Source organism: Belonocnema kinseyi, chromosome 5 (assembly GCF_010883055.1).
Source record: "Belonocnema kinseyi isolate 2016_QV_RU_SX_M_011 chromosome 5, B_treatae_v1, whole genome shotgun sequence".
Taxonomy (NCBI): Eukaryota; Metazoa; Arthropoda; class Insecta; order Hymenoptera; family Cynipidae; genus Belonocnema; species Belonocnema kinseyi.
The window spans coordinates 130,892,548-130,913,377 of NC_046661.1; the positions used below are offsets into that span (position 1 = coordinate 130,892,548).

The 20,830-nt window shown below is 22.0% G+C and overlaps 1 protein-coding gene across 1 annotated transcript in view; it reads left to right on the top strand.

The window, feature by feature from the left end:
* Positions 1 to 6,179: 6,179 nt before the first annotated feature.
* LOC117172624 (peregrin) overlaps positions 6,180 to 20,830 on the top strand; it is a 60,003-nt gene continuing 45,352 nt past the window's right edge. The window contains exons 1-3 of the mRNA XM_033360723.1: positions 6,180 to 6,554; positions 6,761 to 7,034; positions 14,340 to 15,183. Coding sequence (XP_033216614.1) covers positions 6,444 to 6,554; positions 6,761 to 7,034; positions 14,340 to 15,183 — 1,229 coding nt within the window. The 5' untranslated portion in view covers positions 6,180 to 6,443. The remainder of the gene's footprint in view (positions 6,555 to 6,760; positions 7,035 to 14,339; positions 15,184 to 20,830) is intronic.

The following is a 20,830-nucleotide window of genomic DNA, read 5'->3' on the forward strand; positions in this document are numbered from 1 at the left end:
CGAAAATAAAATTATTTGCTTGTAAATTAAACTTTTGTTACAGTTTTTTATTTTTTAAATTAATTGTTTTTATTGAAAATTTATTTCTTTGGTTGGAAAATGGGATGTTTGATTAAAAACTTGTTTTTTTTTATTTGGATTTTTGTTGACTAAAAATATAATTATCTAATTTTTTGTTGAAAAATTATCTTTTTTAGTGGGAAATTCGCCTTTTTTATGTAAATTAATCTTCGTGGTTGAAATTTTATCATTTTTGCCAAAAATGAATTTAATTCTAGTTATATAATTCATTTGAAAGTTTATCTTTCTGGTTGAAAATTAAATTATTCCTGTTAACTAAATACAAATTGATTTAAAAATTCATCACTTTCTTTAAAAATGTAACTATTTTTTTTCTTCATTTTTTTTTGGCGTGAAAAGTAATTTTTTAACTGGAAATTTAACTTATTTCAATTGAATATTCAATAGGTTTAGTTCAAAATTCATCTGTTTGGTTAAACATTAATTTTTTTTTTTAAATTTAATTATTTAATTTTTTTGACAATAAAATTGATCTTTTTTTAGCAAAAAATACTTTTTTCTTTTGTTCGAAAATTTAACTATTAAACTATTTTAAATGTCGCAAGCTATTTTAAAACATTTTTCAGGATATTTAATAAAATATAAATATTTCGGAAGATATTGAACGATTTACAGGACCTATAAGCAGAGATAAAATTATTTATTGAAATTCAAAAAAGCTTAATTGAAAAAAATATATTCCTGGATGACATTTTTTTTTCAATCACTATTATTTTTAATTCAAAAAATAATTTTAGAAACTTGAAATATTAAGAATAATTTTTTTATGAGAATATCTGAGTATCGTATTTTTAATCAATATATAATATTTCTAATAACAAATTTCAATTGCTTAATATTTTCAAATTCGGTATTTATAAACTTTTCGGGAATTTTATTCTTGTTTTATAATATAGAAGAGACGATTAAAAAATCCCTCCCCACAAAAAAAACATATTTAAGAGTTTTGCAAAGTTTTAAGAGGATAAAATTTGTTTAAAAAAGATTTCTGGGAAGATTTTTAAAGATTTATTTCACAGAAGTTATTTAAGACGATAAATAATTATTCGATTTTAGACTTCTTTAAATGTCTAGAATTTTTAAAAAATCTGCAAAATAAATTTAAAAAATCTTCAGTCTTGCAGATTTTATTTTTTTTATTATTTAATTATTTATTCTTTTAAAATAAAAAAATCCACTTCAAATCTTGCAGATTTTGTGTAAAAATCTTTCAGAATGTTTTGAAATCTTCTGATCTATTTATTCTTTTAAAACCAATGCTTTTAAATAAAAAAAGATTAGAAAATTTAGTAATTTTTTTTTTAATTTTGCAGAATTTTTCCGAGAATTAAAAAAAAATTCTTAAATCTTTCATATTTTTTGAAAATGTTTCGAAATCTTTTTGATTATTTATTTTGTTAAAATAAATGTTGTAAAATAAAAATGATTAAAAATTTCCTTAAATTTTGCAGATTTTTTAAATCTTTCGGAATCTTTTTAAAACTTTTTAATTGATTATTCTTTATCAGTAAACGTTGTAACGTAAAATATGATTACAAATATTTAAATTTTCCAGAATTTTTCCGATCATCTTAAAAAAATTATGCAAACTAAAAATTTCTTTAAATCTTGCAGATTTTTTTGCTATCTTTTGGAATGTTTTGAATTTTTTAAAATGATTTATTCTCTTAAAATAAAGTTTGTATAATAATAAATCGGTATACATTTTAAGACCTTTCTTTTAATATTTTAGGAATCTTCAAAACTTGCAGATTTTTGGTTTGAAATATTCCGAAATGTTTTGAAATCTTTTCTATTTATGGTCTTAAAATATATGCTGTAAAATAAAACATCGTTAAAATTTTAGGATTTTTTTTAATTTTGCAGAATTTTCCTTAGAATTAAAAAAAAATCTTCAAAATTAAAAACAATTCTTAAATCTTACATATTTTTTGAAAATGTTTTGAAATCCTTTTAATTATTTATCCTTTTAAAATAAATATAACATAAAAAATAATTTAAAAAATTTGAATTTCGCATAATTTTTTCTAGCATTTTAAAAAAATTCTGCAAGCTTAAAAAAAATGTTCTTCAAAATTGGAGATTTTTTAAAAATCTTTTGGAATGTTTTGAATTTTTTAAAATGATTTATTCTCTTAAAATAAAGTTTGTATAATAATAAATCCGTATACATTTTAAGACCTTTTTTTAATATTTTAGGATTTTTTTTTTGATTTTGCAGAATTTTTCCCAGAATTAAAAAAAAAAGAAGCAAAATTTAGAAAAAATCGTCAAAACTTGCAGATTTTTTGTTGTAAATATTCCGAAATGTTTTGAAATCTTTTCTATTTATAGTCTTAAAATATATGCTGTAAAATAAAAAATCGTTAAAATTTTAGGATTTTTTTTAATTTTGCAGAATTTTCCTTAGAATTAAAAAAAAAATCTTCAAAATTAAAAACAATTCTTAAATCTTACATATTTTTTGAAAATTTTTCGAAATCCTTTTAATTATTTATCCTTTAAAAATAAATATAACATAAAAAATCATTTTAAAAAATTGAATATCGCATAATTTTTCCTAGCATTTTAAAAAAATTCTGCAAACTTAAAAAAATTTTTCTTCAAAATTGGAGATTTTTTAAAAATCTTTTGGAATGTTTTGAATTTTTTAAAATGATTTATTCTCTTAAAATAAAGTTGGTAAAATAATAAATCAGTATACATTTTAAAACCTTTTTAAAAATCTTTTTTTAGACTTTTTCCTAGAATTTTGAAAAAATTCGGCAAAATAAAAAAAAATTTCCTTCAATTATTGCAGATTTTTTAAAAATCTTTCAAAATGTTTTGAAATCTTATCTATTTATACTCTTAAAATAAAAGCTGTCAATTAAAAATTCGTTACAATTTTAGGTTTTTTTTTTTTTAATTTTGAAGAATTTTTCCTAGAATTTTTAAAAAATTCTGCATAATGAAAAAAAAAAATTGTTGTTCAAATTTTGCAGATTTTTGTGTGGAAATCTTTTGGATTATTTTGAAATCTTTTTATCTCTGTATTCTTTAAAAATAAATGTTGTCAAATAAAAAATCATTACAAATTTTAAGATTTTTTTTTATTTTTGTAACAATTTTCCTAGAATTAAAAGAAAGTCTGCAAAATTCAACATTTTTTTTCAAATCTTGCAGGTTTTGTTGTTGAAATTTATCGAAATGTTTTAAAATTTTTTAAATGATTTATTCTCTTTAAATAAATATTGTAAGATAATAAATCATTATAAATTTAAAGAGATTTTATAAATTTAAAGAGATTTTTTCCCAGAATTTTGAAAAAATTCTGCAAAATTAAAAACATTTCCTTCAAATCTTGCAAATTTGTTAAAAAACTGTTCGAAGTGTTTTGAAATCATTGTATTTATTTATTCTCATGGAATAAATGCTGTTAAATAAAAAAAAAACACAAATTTTAGTATTTTAAAAATATATTTTGCAATTTCTCGTAGAATTTAAAAAAAAATCTGCAAACTTTTGACTTGAAAACTTTTTATCTATTTATTATCTTAAAATGAATTGAAATAAGTAATGGTTTTAAATAAAAAAACATTACAAATTCGAGGATATTTTTTTAATTTTGAGAATTTTCCCCAGAACTTAGAAAAAATAATGCAAAATTAAAAAAAAAACCTTCAAATCTGGCAGATTTTTGTTTTGAAATCTTTCGGAATATTTTGAAATCTTTTTATCTCTGTATACCCTTAAAATAAATGCCATGCAATAAAAAATCATTACAAATTTTTGGATATTTTTCAAATTTGGAATATTTTTCCTAGAATTAAAAAAAAATCTGCAAAATGAAAAACATGTTTTTCAAATCTTGCACAATTTTGTTTGGAAATCTTTCGTAATTTTTTGTAAATCTTGTTATCTATGTAAAGTAAATTCTGTAAAATAAAAAATCATTACAAATAATTTTTTTGTTTAATTTTACAGAATTTTCCCAAGAATTAAAAAAAAATCTGCAAAATTAAAAAAAAATTCTTCAAATCTTTCGAAATGTATTGAAACCTTTTTAATTATGTATTCTGTTCAAATAAATGTTGTAAAATAAAAATTATTTTAAATTTCTTTGAATCTTGCAGACTTTTTTTAAAATTCTTCGCAATGTTTTGAAATATTTTTAATTATTTACCCTCGTAAAATTAATGTAAAATTAAAAATAATTAAAAATTTTCTTCAAATCTTGCATATTCTTTTTTTTTTAATCTTTCGGAATGATTTAGAAACTTTTTAATTAATTATTCTTTTTAAATAAATTTTGCAACATAAAAAATCATTACAAAATTTTTTATTTGGTAGAATTTTTTTCTAGCTTTAAAAAAATTTTGCAAATGTTGCAGATTTTTTTTTGAAGTCTTTCGGAATATATTTAATTCTTGTTGTTTATTTATTCTCTTAAAATAAATTTTGTAAAATACAAAATAATTACAAATTTTATGCTATCTTTTATTTTGCAGACTTTTTCCTCCCAGAAAAAAAAAACAAATTTATTCAAATCTTTCAGATTTTTTAGAAATCTTTCGAAATGTTGTGTCTTTTAAATTATTTATTCTGTTAAAATAAATATTGTAAAATGCAGATTATTACAAATTTCTTCAAATTTTGCAGATTTTTTAAAAATTCTTCGCAATGGTTTCAAATCTTGCAGATTCTTTTTGAAATCTTTCGGAATGATTAAAAACTTTTTAAATAAATGTTGTAACATAAAAAAATCATTAAATTTTTCAGAATGTTTTCTAGAATTGTTAAAAAATTCTGCAAAATGAAATAAAAAAAAACTTTTTTAAATTTCGCAGATTTTTGTTTGGAAATATTTTGGAATATTTTGAAATCTTGGAATCTATTTATTCTCTTAAAATTAATCTGTTTACTACCTTATAATAAATTCAATAAACAAAAATAGACACATGCTGTTAAATAAAAAAACATGACAAATTTTAGGATTTTTTTTTCATTTTGAAAAATATGTTGAAATCTTGTGGCCTGTGTATTCTCTTAAAAATAAATGTTGTAAAATAAAAATTATTATAGATTTCTTTTTTTTTTATAGATTTTTTTTTATAGATTTTCATTTTTTTTAATCTTTCAGAGTGATTAAAAAACTTTTAAATTAATTATTCTTTTTAAATCAATTATGTAAAATAAAAAATCATTACAAATGTTATGATTTTTTTTTTTAATTTTGCTGACTTTTACCTAGAAATAAAAAAAAATTCTTTAAATCTTCCAGATTTTTTGGAAATCTTTCGAAATGTTTTGAAACCTGTTTAATGATTTATTCTGTTAAAATGAACGATGTAAAATAAAAATGATTACAAATTTCTTTATATCTTGTAGATTTTTAAAAAATTCTTCGCAATGATTTGAAATCTGATTATCTTTTTTTTAAATATTTTGAAATATTAAAAACTTTTTAAATTAATTATTTTTCAAAAATAATTGTTGTAAGATGAAAAATCATTACAAATTTGATAATTTTGCAGAATTTTTCCTAACTTTTTTAAACAATTTTGCAAACTTAAAAAAATTTCTTTAAATCTTGCAGAATTTTTTGTTTAAAATATTTCGGAACGCTTTGACATTTTTAAATGATTGTTCTCTTAAAATAAATGTTGTAAAATACAACAAATTTTTTTCAAATCTTGCACATTTTTTTGGAAATATTTCGGAATGTTTGGAAATCTTTTTAATTATCTTAAAATAAATGTTCTAAAATACAAAATCATTACAAATTTTAAGAAAATTAAAAACATTTTTTTCAAATAAGAGATTTTTTGAAAATCTTTCGGAATGTTTGAAATCTGTTGAATTACTCTCTGAAAATAAATCTTGTAAAATAAAAAATTACTTAAAGTTTTCCCAGCAATCTTTTTAAAAATATCTTTTGTTCTAGAAACCTTGAAAAACGCCTAAAAATCTTCTAATATATATTGAAATAATTCAGTTTTCCAAAAACTTTTCTACAAATCTTAAAAAATCTATCAAAAAGTTATTTCAAATTTTAGTTACAATTAGTTCCGTCGAAAAGCGTGTAGATAGCGCTAGTGAGTTCGCCCGGTGCAACTCGTAAACACCTCAAGACGTAAACTTGGCTTATTTTTTCATCTATAACTCATGTGTTAGTAAAATAATTCCCATAAAATGGTTGATAATTTTAAGAACCTTTCCGAAAAACTTCTATTGTTTAGAAAAAAGTGAAAGGTGTCAACCAAAGTGTCAAAGTTGCGCGCGCGAAGAACCTAACCTCAAACCTTTTAGTATTCGTGTTCTAAATAGTTACTTTTCTTATATTATAAATCATAATATGTGCCCTCAAGTGTAATTTAACCATGAATACGCCTCAATCTAATAAAAAGAAGGGTCGAAATAGAAATAAAGATCCCACCACACCCGGAAGTGCAGAAGTTGCTCCGACACAAGAGTCGACAAAATTTGTTGTGGTAAGTTTTATTTTTATTTTTTACGAGGATTTTATCACACTTTATACATTATTAAATAACAAGCTTATCTTGAATAAAAATTTAGATTTCATACTACTTAAATTATTTATAAATGTACGAAATACATTTAAAAAGTATAGAAAATCATTCATAACCTGTTATTTTATTTATTTAAAAAATATATAATTTTTCTCCGATAAATGAAGCTAAATTTGGGAGATGAAGTGAATAAACCAGTTCGCTTGAATTTCACCGACACGATTCCAGTAATTTCTCAAGAGGATTTTGAACGCGACGAGAAAAATGTTGCGAAGGGTGCTCCAATTTCTGATAAGGAGAAGGAAGTCAAAGCGATTCTTAGTAATTTGCCTGTGGCTGTTGTGAAGGAATTGGATGGATATGAAAACCAAATTGGAGAAGCTGAACCCCTGCCAAATAATTATGTCCGCTTTATGGAACGAAGTGGAGAAGATTTAGATGGTAAATTTACTTTTAATTTTTTTCAATTTCAAACTTTTTTTCGTTTTCGTTTCATTTTTTTAGGGATTTACGTGGTAAAATGATCTAAAAACAGAAAAATTGGAGATATATTGTATTTTTAATAAAATAGATACATGTTTGACCAAATAGTTGATTTTTTGAAACGTGGAAATTAATTTTTAAGCAAAAAAGACGAATTTTTAACCAATTAGATCAATTTCCAACCAAATTGTTTAATTTTTAACTAAAAAAGATTGATGTTTAATCAAAAATAAAAAAGTTAAAACAATTTATTTAAAGTTAATTTTAAAAAAACAACTAATTTTGAATAAAATAGTTAATTTTTTAAAGAACAGATGAGATTTTTTGACCAAAAAATGAATTTTTAACAAAATAGTTAAATTTTGAGTTAAAAAAGATAAATTTTTAAACAAAAATGAAATAGTAATATACCCAATTAAAATAATTGATTTGAAATAAAAAAAATCGAATTAAAATATATCTATTTTGTTGAAAATCGTTTCCTTTTTGGTTGGAAATTAATTTTACTAACTGAAAATTTAATTTATTTTATTTTTTTCATCAAATTTATCTCTTAAATTAAATTTTTATGTATTTGGTTAAATATATATTTTTTTTAGTTGCAGATTTATTATTTCATTTAAATTTGTTTCTTTTTAGGTAAAAATTCATCTTTTTGTATGTAAATTTATCTTTTTTAGTTGAAAATTTATATATTTTATTGAAACTGTATCTTTTTTTATACAAAATGTATTTTTTAGATCTAAAAATTAAGTTTTTCTTTTGGTTGAGAATGTAACTGTTACAAATTTACTTTAATTTTATTAAAAATTATTTTTTTGGTTTGAAAATTGATTGTTTTGACTGAAAATTTAATTCTTCTATTTTTGGTTAAAAAAATAATTTTTTTGGATGAAAACAAAAATATTTTGTTGAAAATTGTTTTGTTTTTTTTCCGAAATTTTTTCTTTGGTTAAAAATTTAACTATTTTTTTTATTTCGGTTCTTTGTTTGTTCAAAATTTATCGTTTAAGTTGAAAATTCATGTTTTTGGTTAAACATTTGATTTTTTTAGTTGAAGATTTATCATTTTAGTTGAAAATTTATTTTAAATATTCCATTGTTTGTTGGAAATTTATTCTGGTTTAAAAATTATACTATTTCATTCAAAATTTACTTTAATTTTATTGAAAATTAATTTTTTGCTGCATAACTAACTATTCTATTTTTAGTTGAAAATTTGTATTTTTTTTGTTTAAATTTTTTGGTTAATTTCTTTGGTTAAAAATTGAACTATTTTTTTCAAAAATTCGTTTCTTTTTTTGTTCAAAATTTATCTTTTCAGTTGAAAATTTATGTATTTGGTTAAACATTAAATTTTTTTAGTTGAAAATTTATTTTAAATATTCCATTTTTTGTTGGAAATTTCACTTTTTTATAGAAATGTAATCTTTTTCGTTAAAAAATTCATGTATTTGGGTAAATATTACATTTTTTTAGTTGAAGCTATTTTATTTTTTTTTCTAAGAATTCATTTTTTTACTTTAAGAAAAAAAACTATTTAGTTGAAAATTCGTTTTTTTTGTTATTATGTTGAAAATGAATTCATTTTGCTGAAACTGTTTTTTTTTTGTTTGATAATTGATTGTTTTAATTAAAAATTTAATTCTTCTATTTTTGGTTGAAAAATAATTTGTTTGAATGAAAAAAAAACAATTTTTTCTTGAAAATTGGTTCTTTTTTTTGTTCAAAATGTATTGTTCTAGTATTTTCACTATTCTAATTTGGTTGAAAATTGATCTTATTTAGATGAAATTTCGTGTACTTTGTTGAAAATGATTTTTTTTATAGAAAATTAGTTTTTTTCTCACTTAGATTTTTTAAAAAATAAAAATGTATCTGTTCGATTTTTTGTTGAAAATTTATCTTTTTTAATTCTTTGTTGAAAATTATACTATTTCGTTCAAAATTGATTTTCATTTTATTGAAAATGATTTTTTTACTGAAGTTTTAACTATTCTATTTTTTGGAAAATTAGTTTCTTTTTTTGTTGAAAATTTATTTTACTAGCTGAAAATTTGACTACTTTATTTTTTGTAGAAAATTGATCTTTTAGTTGAAAATTTCCTTTAACTATTCTTTTTTTTGTTAAGAATTTATTTCTTTGGTTGAAAAAAAACAAACTATTTAGATAAAAATTCGTTTTTTTTTTGTTGGTAGAATATTTATATTTTGGGTTGAAAATTGTACTATTTGGTCAAAAATTCATATTTTTGGTTTAAAATTCATCTTTGTGATTAAAAATTAATTTCTTCAGCTGAAAATCCATTTTTTTAGTTGCAAATTAATTTTTTTTAATGAAGATAACTATTTCATTTTTTCTTGAACTGTTAATTGAACTATCCAATTTTTTTTGTTTGTAAATTTATACTTTTAGTTGTGAATTTATAAATTTTTATTAAAACTGTATCTCCTTTGGTAGAAAATTCATCTTTTCGATTAAAAATTAAATTATTTTGTTAGGAATTTATTTGTCTTGTTTAAAAATTTATTGTTTTTTCTATTTTTGGCTGAAATATAATTTTTTTTGGTGTAAAAGAAAAATATTTGTTCGAAAATTGTTTTTTTTTGTTTTGTTCAACATTTATTTTTCTATCATTTTCACAATTTTAATTTTGATTGAAAATTGATCTGTTTTATATGAAAATTCACGTTTTTGATGGAAATGAGTATTTTTTGGTAGAAAATTAATCTTTTTTTTTTTAAATAATTTTTTTCTTTTATTTTTATAATGAATTGTTTTAACAGAAAATATAACTGTTCGATTTTTTCTCGAAAAAATGTTTTTTTTTCAATGGAAATTTCATTTAATCTTTTTTGAAAATTATACTATTTCGTTAACAATTTACTTGAAAATGATTTTTTTACTGAAAATTTAACTATTCTATTTTTAGCTGATATTTTTTTGTTTAAAAATTAATTTCTTTGGTTAAAATTTTAACTATTTTCTTGGTGGTCTTTTTAGTTAAAAATTCATGTATTTGTGTCGAAAATTAATTTTGTTCCAGTTGAAAAATCACTTTAACTATTCCATGTTTGATTAAAAAATTTACCTTTTTTGATGGGAATGTAATCTTTTTCGTTAAAAAATTATCTGTTTTGTAAAAAAATTTAATTATTCTATTTTTTGTGAAGAATTCATTTCTTTGGTTGAGAAAAAAAAACTAGTTAAAAAATTCATATTTTTGGTCGACAATTCATCATTGCGATTAAAAATTAATTTATTTGGTTGAAAATTCGTTCCTTTTTAGTTGAAAATTATTTTTTTTTTTGTAAATTTATCCTTTTTAGTTGAAAATTGATATATTTGATTGAAACTGTATTTTTTTTTTAGAAAATTCAGTTTCTGGATCTAAAATTGAGTTTTTTTTTTGTTGAGAATGTATTTTTTTGTTTGAAAATTGTTTTAACTGAAAATTTAATTCTTCTATTTTTTTTTGTTGTCTTAAACATTTATTTCTCTAGCACTTTAACTATTCTAATTTCGGTTGAAAATCGCTCTTGTGTAGATGAAAATTCATTTACTTTTTTGAAAATGACTTTTTTTTTTAGGAAATTAGTTTCTTTCTTATTTAGAATTATCATTATTTTTTTACGAAAATGTAAATTTTGGATTTCTTGTTGAAATTCTATCTTTTTCAATATAAAATTTATCATTTTGTTTGAAAATTAAACTATTTTGCTCAAACTTTTGTTTTAATTTTATTGAAAATAATTTTATTTCTGAAAATTTAACTATTCTAATTTTAGTTCAAAATTTATTTTTTTTAGGTGATAATTTATTTGTTGAAAATCCGTTTTTTGTAGAAGAATATTCTTATTAGTTAAAAATATTTTTTTTTTGTTAAAATAATTTCTTTGGATGAAAATAAAACTACTATTATTTTGAAAATTCGTTTGTTTTTTGTTAAAAATGTATCTTTTTAGTTGAATATTCATATATTTGGTTGAAGTTTCACATTTTTTAATTAAAGATTTATCATTTTAGTTGAACATTCACTTTAACTATTAAGTTTGTTGTTAAAATGTACCTTTTTTGATAGAAATATAATCTTTTTCGTTAAAAAATTATCTATTTTGTAGAAAAATTAATTATTCTATTTTTTTTATAATTCATTTTTTGGTTGGAAAAAAAATAGTTAAAAATTCATATTTTCGGTCGAAAATTCGTTTCTTTTTAGTTAAAAAGTAATTTTTTCATTTGTAAATTTATCCTTTTTAGTTGAAAATTTGTATACTTTATTGAAAATGACTAATTTTTTTTTAATGAAAATTTAATTGTTTGATTTCTTGTTGAAAATTTATCTTTGTCTATATAAAATTTATCTTGTTTGAGAATTAAACTATTTCTTTCAAAATTTATTTTATTTTATTGAAAATGATTTTTTTGCTGAAAATTTAACTATTCTATTTTTAGTTGATAATTGATCTGTTTTAGGTGATAATTAATTTATTTGTTGAAAATCTGTATTTTTTTGGTAGAAGACTACTCTTATTAGTTAAAAATACTTTTTTTTTGGTTAAAAATTAATTTCTTTGGTTAAAAATGAAACTTAGTTTGAAAATTCGTTTCTATTTTTTTTGTTAAAAAATTTCTTTTTAGTTGAATATTCATGAATTTGGTTGAAAATTGAAATGTTTTAGTTGAAGATTTATCATTTTAGTTGAACATTCACTTTAACTATTCCATTTTTTCATGAAAATGTACTTTTTTTATAGGAATGTAATCTTTTTCGTTAAAAAATGATCCATTTTGTAGAATTTTGGGTTGAAAATTTATATTTTTGGTCGAAAATTCATCATTGTAATTAAAAATTGATTTTTTTGGTTGATACTTCGTTCCTTTTTGGTTGAAAATTTATTTTACTAACTGAAAATTCAACTACTTTATTATTCGTCATTTTAGTTAAAAATTCACTTTAACTATTCCATTTTTTGTGGAAAATTTACCTGTTTTTGATAGAAATATGATCATTTTCGTTAAAAATTATCTGTTTTGTAGGAAATTTAACTATTATATTTTTGTCAAGAATTTATTTCTTCAGTTAAAAAATTTAACTATTTTTTTTAAAAACACGTTTCTTTTTTTGATACAAATTTATTTTATTAACTAAAAATTTAACTACTTTATTTTTTGTAGAAAATTTATATTTTTAGTTGAAAATTTATATATTTTATTAAAACTATCTTTTTTGGTAGAAAATTCTTCTTTTGGAATCAAATTTGAATTGTTTTGTTAGGAATTAATTTTTTTTTTAATTGCTTGCTTTTACTGAAAATTTGATTCTTTTATTTTTGTCACCAAAATATTTTTTTTGTGAGTCTTTTTTGGTAGAAAATTGATCTTTCTGGTTAAAAATTAATTTCTTTGGTTAAAAAGTTAAGTATTTTCTTGAAAATTAATTTCTTTTTTGATTGAAAATTTATTTTGCTACCTGCAAATTTAACTGTTTTCTATTTTTTGTCAAGAATTGATTTTTTTTGTTAAAAATGTATCTGTTTATTAAAAAACTCGTTACTTTTTTTGTTAAAGCTTATTTTATTAACTGAATATTCAACTACTTTATTTTTGGTAGAAAATAGATTTTTTTAGATGAAATTTCATGTATTTAGTTAAAAATTAATTTTAACTGAAAATTTAATTCTTCTATCTTTGGCTGAATTATAATTTTTTTGTGTGCAAAAAATTTTTTTTTAATATTTATTTTTCTAACATTTTAACTATTCAAATTTTGGTTAAAAATTGGCCTGTATTATATGGAAATTTATGTGTTTTGTTTAAAATAAGTTTTTTAGTAGAAAATTAATCTTTTTGGTTAAAAATAATTTTTTCCTTTGAAAATTATTCTCACAGAATTTACTTTACTTTTATTAAAAATTATTTTTTTACCGAAATTTTAACTATTCTATTTTTAGTTGAAAATTTATCTGTGTAAGGTAAAAATTCAACTATTTGTTGAAAATCTGTCTTTTTTTTGTATTTTCTTGAAAATCCGTTTCTATTTTGGTTGAAAATCCGTCTTTTTTTTTGTATTTTCTTGAAAATCTGTTTCTTTTTTGGTTGAAAATTTATTTTATTACCTGAAAATTTAACTGTTTAATTTTTTTTTATAAAATTGGTCTTTTTAGTTGACAATTCATGTACTCGGTTTAAAATTAATTTTTTTCTAGTTGAAAAATCGTTTTAACTATTCCACATTTGGTTAAAAATTTACCTTTTTTGATAGAAATGTAATCTTTGTAGTTAAAAAATTATCTGTTTTGTAGAAAATTGAATGATTTTTTTAAATTAATTAATTTCTTTGCTTGAAGAAAAAACTATTTAGTTGATAATTCATTTTTTTTGTTGATAGAAAATTCATTTTTCTGGAAAATTTATCATTGTGATAAAAAATTAATTTCTGTGGTTGAAAATTCGTTTTGTTTTTAATTGAAAATTAATTTTTGAACTGAAAGTGTAACTGCCAATTTTACTTAAAATTTAATGAAGCAATTTAGTAAATTAATTGTTTAAATTTAATTCATAGTTAAGATTTCTACCTTAAGTGCTTTTATTTGAAGTTCATTTTTCGTTAATTCAAATGGAAAAATGGTTAGTTTTGAACTTTGAATTTTTAAATTTATTTGGCCGTGAAAAATATTTTCGAATCGGGAAATGGCCGGGAATTTTTTTTTCTTCGATTAAAACGACCATCCTGAAAATTGCAGTTAATTTTCAAACTTGAAAAATGTTGTGACACTATTTTCCGACTATCTTTTCAAAGAGTGATGCCAGAAGAGGCTGTTTTTTTGCCTATTTTTTGGAACTCGCTAGCGACTTGGGGAAAAAATATATAGAAATATGTTACAGGTATCAAATTAATCGTCATTGAAAACCAAAGTGAGCATCGTTTTTAGAAAATTTCAAAAAATTAATCCTATTTAAGGGTTGAGAAGACTCCAAAAAAAAAATAGGAAATACATTATTTTCCTTTTATAAGGTTTATTTAATAGGAAATATTTTTCCTGTTTTTAAAATTTTTTGGGGTCTTCTCAACCCCTAAATAGGGTTAATTTAAGAAACGAAAAGCGAGTAATTTGCTACCTGTAACAATTTTTTCACTAGGTCGCCAGACAGGCCCTAAAAATAGTGAAACCTTATCGTCACTCTTGGTGATACTTTTTTGATCTCGGAAGTAATTCCGAGGTCTGCAAACTCTAAACGAATCTCTCCTCGAATTCCAGGCGAAGTGGAATACGACCTGGACGAGGAAGATTCAGCCTGGCTCTCAATAGTGAACGAGCGTCGCCTGGCGTCCGGCCTGACACCGCCAATGGAGCCCGACACTTTCGAGCTGCTGATGGACCGTCTCGAGAAGGAGTCCTACTTCCAGCAGCAGACCAACGGAGGTGGAGGAATCGCCGCCGACGAGGACGCTGTCTGCTGCATCTGCATGGACGGCGAGTGCCAGAACAGCAATGCAATTCTCTTCTGCGACATGTGCAATCTGGCTGTTCATCAGGACTGTTATGGGGTTCCCTACATTCCCGAGGGCCAGTGGCTCTGCAGAAGGTGTCTCCAGAGTCCCTCGCGAGCGGTCGACTGTGTCCTCTGTCCAAATCGAGGTGGCGCCTTCAAGCAGACGGACCGCCCGGCGACCTGGGCGCACGTTGTCTGCGCTCTCTGGATTCCGGAGGTCCGCTTTGCCAATACCGTCTTCCTCGAGCCGATCGACAGTATCGAGAGCATTCCGGCGGCCAGATGGAGATTGACCTGTTACGTTTGCAAGAGGAGAGGTGTGGGCGCCTGTATTCAGTGTCACAAGAGCAATTGCTATGCCGCATTTCACGTGACTTGTGCCCAACAGGCTGGCCTCTGCATGCGAATGAGAACTGTCCAGCCGGCCAGTGGTGAGCCGATGCTGGTCCAGAAGACGGCCTTTTGTGAGACGCATGCGCCACCGGATTATCAGCCATCGACGAATCCGGCCGAGGCGAGGAGGCGAGCAATTGCCAATAAAAAGAGCTCCTCGGCGCCTGTCATCTCGATTCCGACAATTCCGCCGGAACGTATTCGAGAAATTGCAAGGTAAGTGTTACTAGACTCGAGTAAGACTGGAAATTTAATTGAAGCGCTCGGGAATGCTGAGTTTTCAGTATTTTAATCATTTTTTCTTTTTTTTTCTTCTTCTTCTTCAGAAAAGTGATTTCTACTTTAGAATATGACAGAATTTATAAGAATTTAGGATTTTTAACAATATTTTTATGATTTTTATTGTTCACCTTATGTCAACGTCTGCATATAAATTATTTCCTAGCTTAGGAATATTCAGAAATTTTAAATGCCGTTAAAAACTCGTTTTAAAATGTTTCAAGAAAACGGTTCATTTTTATAATTATTGTGAAAATGACACAGGGGATTTTTTTAATAGTGTTTTTCTTTTTTTTTTATCGAATGATTTATCGAATAATTATGAAAGATCTGAGGAGAAATGGTTTCGGTTTTATTTTAAAAGAATAATTTTAAGTTTTAGAGATTTTAAAATGTGGATTAAAACACTATGGAAGACGACGTGTTAAAGCCATTTTTTTAATTTTTCAAGTTTTACACATTTTTTAGGTTAACTGAATTTTGTCAGGATGTGAAAAAAGTTCTTAAAATTCATGGGATATTTTAAAATTTTTAAAAAGGGTTTGAAAAAAGATTTTCAAGCAAAATTTTGCAATTTTGTCATATTACATAATTATGGAAAAAATTTGAGTAAGTTTGAGAGATACTCAAAAGTTTTGAAACGATTCAATAATAAATAAAACTTGCAAAGATTTTTTTTTCTAAATTTGGTAAATTTTCACGAAAATCAATAATATTTTTTCAGGTTCCTGGGAAAAATTAAAATAATTTTTTATTTCGAAAAATTAATTTGAAGAAATTATTTAAAGAGATTTTAAAAGATTTCAAAAATGGTCAAAGAAGAAGCTGTCAGATTTTAGGGAAATATTTTTAATCTTCCAGAATAAATAAAAAATGCAGAAAAAATTGAAATAATTTTTAGAAATTAGGAGGCTTAGAAAGTCTGACAAAATTAAAAAAAAGGAGAATTTTCCTTACATTCGTGTGAAAGTTTTAAATAATTTTTTATTTTGAAAAATGAAGTAAGATTGCAAATTAAAAAAAAGTAACAAAAATCGGGTAAATTCAAGAAATATTTAGTAGAACTGAAAATAATTTTGAATGTTTTCCAGAGAATAAACAAATTTTTTTTTAATTTGGTGACTGGAATTTTTCATAATATTTTGTAAAATCCCATAGAATAAAATAAGTTCTTTAAAATTTTCTAGATTCTTTTCTAATACCCATGAAATAATTAGAAAGTTTCTACATTTTCTCAAAAATCTTATGAAAATTATAGTTCCATTAATTTGAAAACAAGATAATATTACTTATTTTCTTGTTCTCAACTCTCAGAATTTAATTTCAACATTGATTTATTATAATACTTCGAAAAATATTTTTATATTGTAAATCGGCAATTTAAAAAAAAATCCGGGACTAATACAAAATAACGAAAGAAAGAATAATTAAATCATAAATTAGTAACAACAAAAAATTGGCGAATTATACAATAAAAGAATTGTCAAATTCTCATAAATATTTCTATTTCTGTAATTTAAGTTCGACAAAATTAAAAATTTCCGAAAATAATTAAGGAATGATTAATTAATGATTCATTAAATTGTTTGCCTTATTTATAATTCTATTAATTACTCATAAATTAATAATCAATTAACTATGTTACACAATTATATATTTCGGGAATTAAAACATTTGTCGCAAATTTCATAATTCGTTTATTTTAATTTTGAAATTTGGGATTTTATTTTTGTTTATTTTTTTTGTTAATTAAAAATATTGTCGTTATTCGAAATTTGGAAAATTTTATAATTCGATAGTAATATATATTTTCGGCATTTTTTCATTTATTTGTGTATTCGCTATTTATTTTTTTATTATTCTTTATAATTTCTGAATATCAATGTAATTTTTTTTAATTTGAGTTATGTTTTTTTTTTTATTTATTTATATGTCACTCTTAAAGAAAGACTATTAACGAATATTTTTTTTATCTTTGACAACACTCAAATTAATTGAAAATTATTTTTCGAATGTAAATATAATTTTCACAAGATTCTTGAGAAAATTTAAAAGACTTTTAAATATTTGAATATTGTCGAAAAAGAATCTAGCAGATTTTAAAGAATTTCTTTCATAATATATGATTTTACGAAATATTATGAAAAATTCGAGTCCAAATATCATTCCAAATTTAAATTTAAATTTATCATTCCAAATTTAAAAAAAAAAAACCTTCCAATCTTCTCAATTTTCCCAGAAATTTAAGAAAATCTGTTTATTCTCTTGAAAACTTTTGAAATTCTTTCTGATTCTACTTAATATTTCTTGAATTTACCCAATTTTTGTTCGTTTTTATTTTGCAATTTTACCAAATTGAAACATTTTGCTTTAAAATCTTCTAAAATATTTTTAGAAATTTTAGAAAGTCGTTTGTTATGTTTAAAACCTTTTTAAATTTTCTCTTGAAAGTTAATTTTTCTAAATAAAAAATTATTTAAAATTTTCACACCAATATAAGAAAAAAATCTTTTGTTTGTTTGTCTTTTCAGACCTTCTAAACTCTTTAATTTCTAAAAATTATTTAAATTTGCCTTCATTTTTTTTATTTATTCTGCTAAATTAAAAAAATTGACGAAATTATAATTAAACACTTACTATTCGTACAAAAAATTTGAGTAATTTTTATAAATGTTTAGAATTTTTGAAAAGATTCAAACGAAGTGTGTGGCCATTTTTTTCAGAATTTCTAAACATATTTTTAAATAAATAAAATCTTGTCTTTAATTTTTAAAAAATTCTTAAAATCTTCCGGGGTCTTTTTTGATAATTTTCTAAATCTTTTTTAAATATTCCGTTAAAATCATTTTTTAAAATGAAAAATCATTTTCAATTTTCCTAGGAATATTAATAAAATGTTTACATTCTTTTGGAGCCTTTCAAAATTCTTAAAAAGCTTCTCAATTTTTGGTTTGAAATCTGAAAAAATCTCCATTTTGTTTTAAATTAGGTTGTACTCAATTGTTATTTCTCAAGATTTTGAAATAAAATGTTAAAGCTTTTCAAGAATGCTTAAACTATTTAAGATGAAGATAATTATCTTCTAATTTCAGAACTTTTAAGTTAAAAAACAAAATTTAATTTTTTAATTTTTCCAGCCTAAAATCATTTAATAATATAATTTGGAAATTTTTTAAAGTCTATTGATTGATTCTTTAATTTAGAGCATTGAAAATGTTCACGGGGATTTATATTTTTGAACTTAATTTAAATTTTTGAACTCTGTACATTTGAATACAACATTTTTGAATTGAAAAACATTTAAACTTGTATTTTTATTGTTTATTTTTATTACTTTAAATGGAAAAATATTTAGGATAGAGTTCGATTTTAAAAATTGTATTCACCGGAAAAATGTTTGTGAACCGGGAAATGACCGGGAATTTTTTTTCTTCGATTAAAACGGTCACCCTGAATTGCCATTTTAAAATTCATATTTTCTGGGTCAAATTTAACTATTTTGTCAAAAACGAAGTGTTTTTAGGCTGGAAAATTAAACTGTTTTTTTGAATATTTTTCTTTTTGAGTTACAAGTTTTATTATTTTGGTAGAAAATTCAACTATTTAGATGAAAATGAACTTTTTGGTTCAAAATTCACATTTTCTGGTTGAAAATTCAACTGTTTTGAAAAGGATTCCTTCTTTTTGGCTTGAAAATTTAACAATTTAGTTGACATTTTTTTCTCTATTGATTGTAAAATCTTCACTTCGTAGAAAATTCATTTCTTTTGTTAAATAATTTGTCTATATTTTTTGGAAATTCATGTCTTGATAATTTAAAAAAAAAATTAAAAATGCCATTATTGTTTTTTCAGCTGATTTTTGTTTAAATTGCAAATTTAACTACTTGGGTAAAAGCTGACCCGCTTTGTACAAAAATTATTTTGTACTTTGAAGTTTAAACTTTTTTGTTGAAAATTTATAATTTTGGTTTTCAATTTTCAACCAATTCCAATAAAAAAGTTCATTATACGAAATTGAACTCTTTTTGATTATATCAAAAACAACAAATGATTGAAATAAAAAAAATCCATTGCACTGTTGCTGAAGTTGAATTCCTAGGAAAATTGAAAATAATTTTTCATTTTGGAATATATTTTTAAAAGAATATTTTAAAAAGATTTAAAGATTTACAAAATTCTTAAAAAAGAATGTTGATTTTTTTTTAATTTGCAGGATTTTTTTTAAATTGAAGGGAAAAATCTTTGGATTTCAATTTTAAGAGATAGAAGTTCTAACAAAAATTCAAAAACAATTTGAAAGTTGAATAAATTTAAAACAACTTCTAGATTTCCGAAAAAAAATTTTTTGCTTAATAAAAATATATTGGAAAATGTGCAAAAGCATATTTATTTATATTTATTTATTTATTTAATATTTATTTACAAATTTATTTAGTTTGAAGCAAAAAAACATTTGATAATTTTGAATCCATCCAAAAAAATTTTTTGTACATTTTTTGTTGAAAATTGACGTATTTTGTTGAAGTACGCTTTTTTTATGAAAAAAAGTCAATTTTTTGGTTAAAAATGCAGCTTGTTGGTTGAAAATTAATTTTTTTTAAATTGTGGCTTCAGATATATTGTCCAACTTTTTATTTAAAATAAAAATATTTTTTCTTGAAATATCACCTGTTAAATTTTTGTCTGTAAATTCATATTATTTGGGTGCAAATTCAACTTCTTGTTTGAAAGTTGAATTACTTTCATAAAACTTCATATTTTTTTCGAAGTTTCATAATTTTAGTTGAAAATTCGTTTTTTGTTATTGTTGAAAATTCATTTTTTAATTGAGCACCTAAATATTTCGTTGAAAATTCATCTTTTCTACAGAAAACTTGTATTTCCGGCTTGCAAAATTCCAAAATTAGGTATAAAATGTAACTTTTTGGTATAAAATTGATTTTTTGTGTACAAAATTCGTTTTTTCTTAAAAATTAATTTTTTAACTGAAAATTTAATCTGTTCTTGAAAATTCAAACTGTTATATAGAAAATTTATATTTTTGCTTAAAAAATTCCACAATTAGGTATAAAATTCAACCGCTTGGTATAAAATTAATTGTTTTATGTAAAAAATTATTTTTTTTTTAATTTATGTAATTTCTTATAAATCCGTCTTTCTTGGTAGATAATTGCACTATTTGGTTAAAAATTTATGTATTATACTGAGAGTTCATCTTTTTGATAGAAACTAATTTTTCTGTGTTAATTAATAAATAATAAAAAAATGTGTAAATAATATAAAAAAAGCAGCTTACAGCTGCTTTCTGTTTTCGGCCTTTTTGGTTCAATTCAACTTCTTTCCTAAAAAAAAATTTTGTATTAAAAATTAATTTTTTTACTGAAGATGTAAAAAATTTGTTAGAAATTAAAAAATATTTTTCAAGGAAATGTAAAGAAAGAGTGACATTTTTTTACCTTTTCTTGAAAAAATATTTGTCAATTTCACTGCTGATTGGCTAAAATAATAATTATGTCCGTGTTTTATTTTATCCGAGAAAAACTATATATTTTTTAAAAGAAATTCTAGAATTTTTAAGCTAA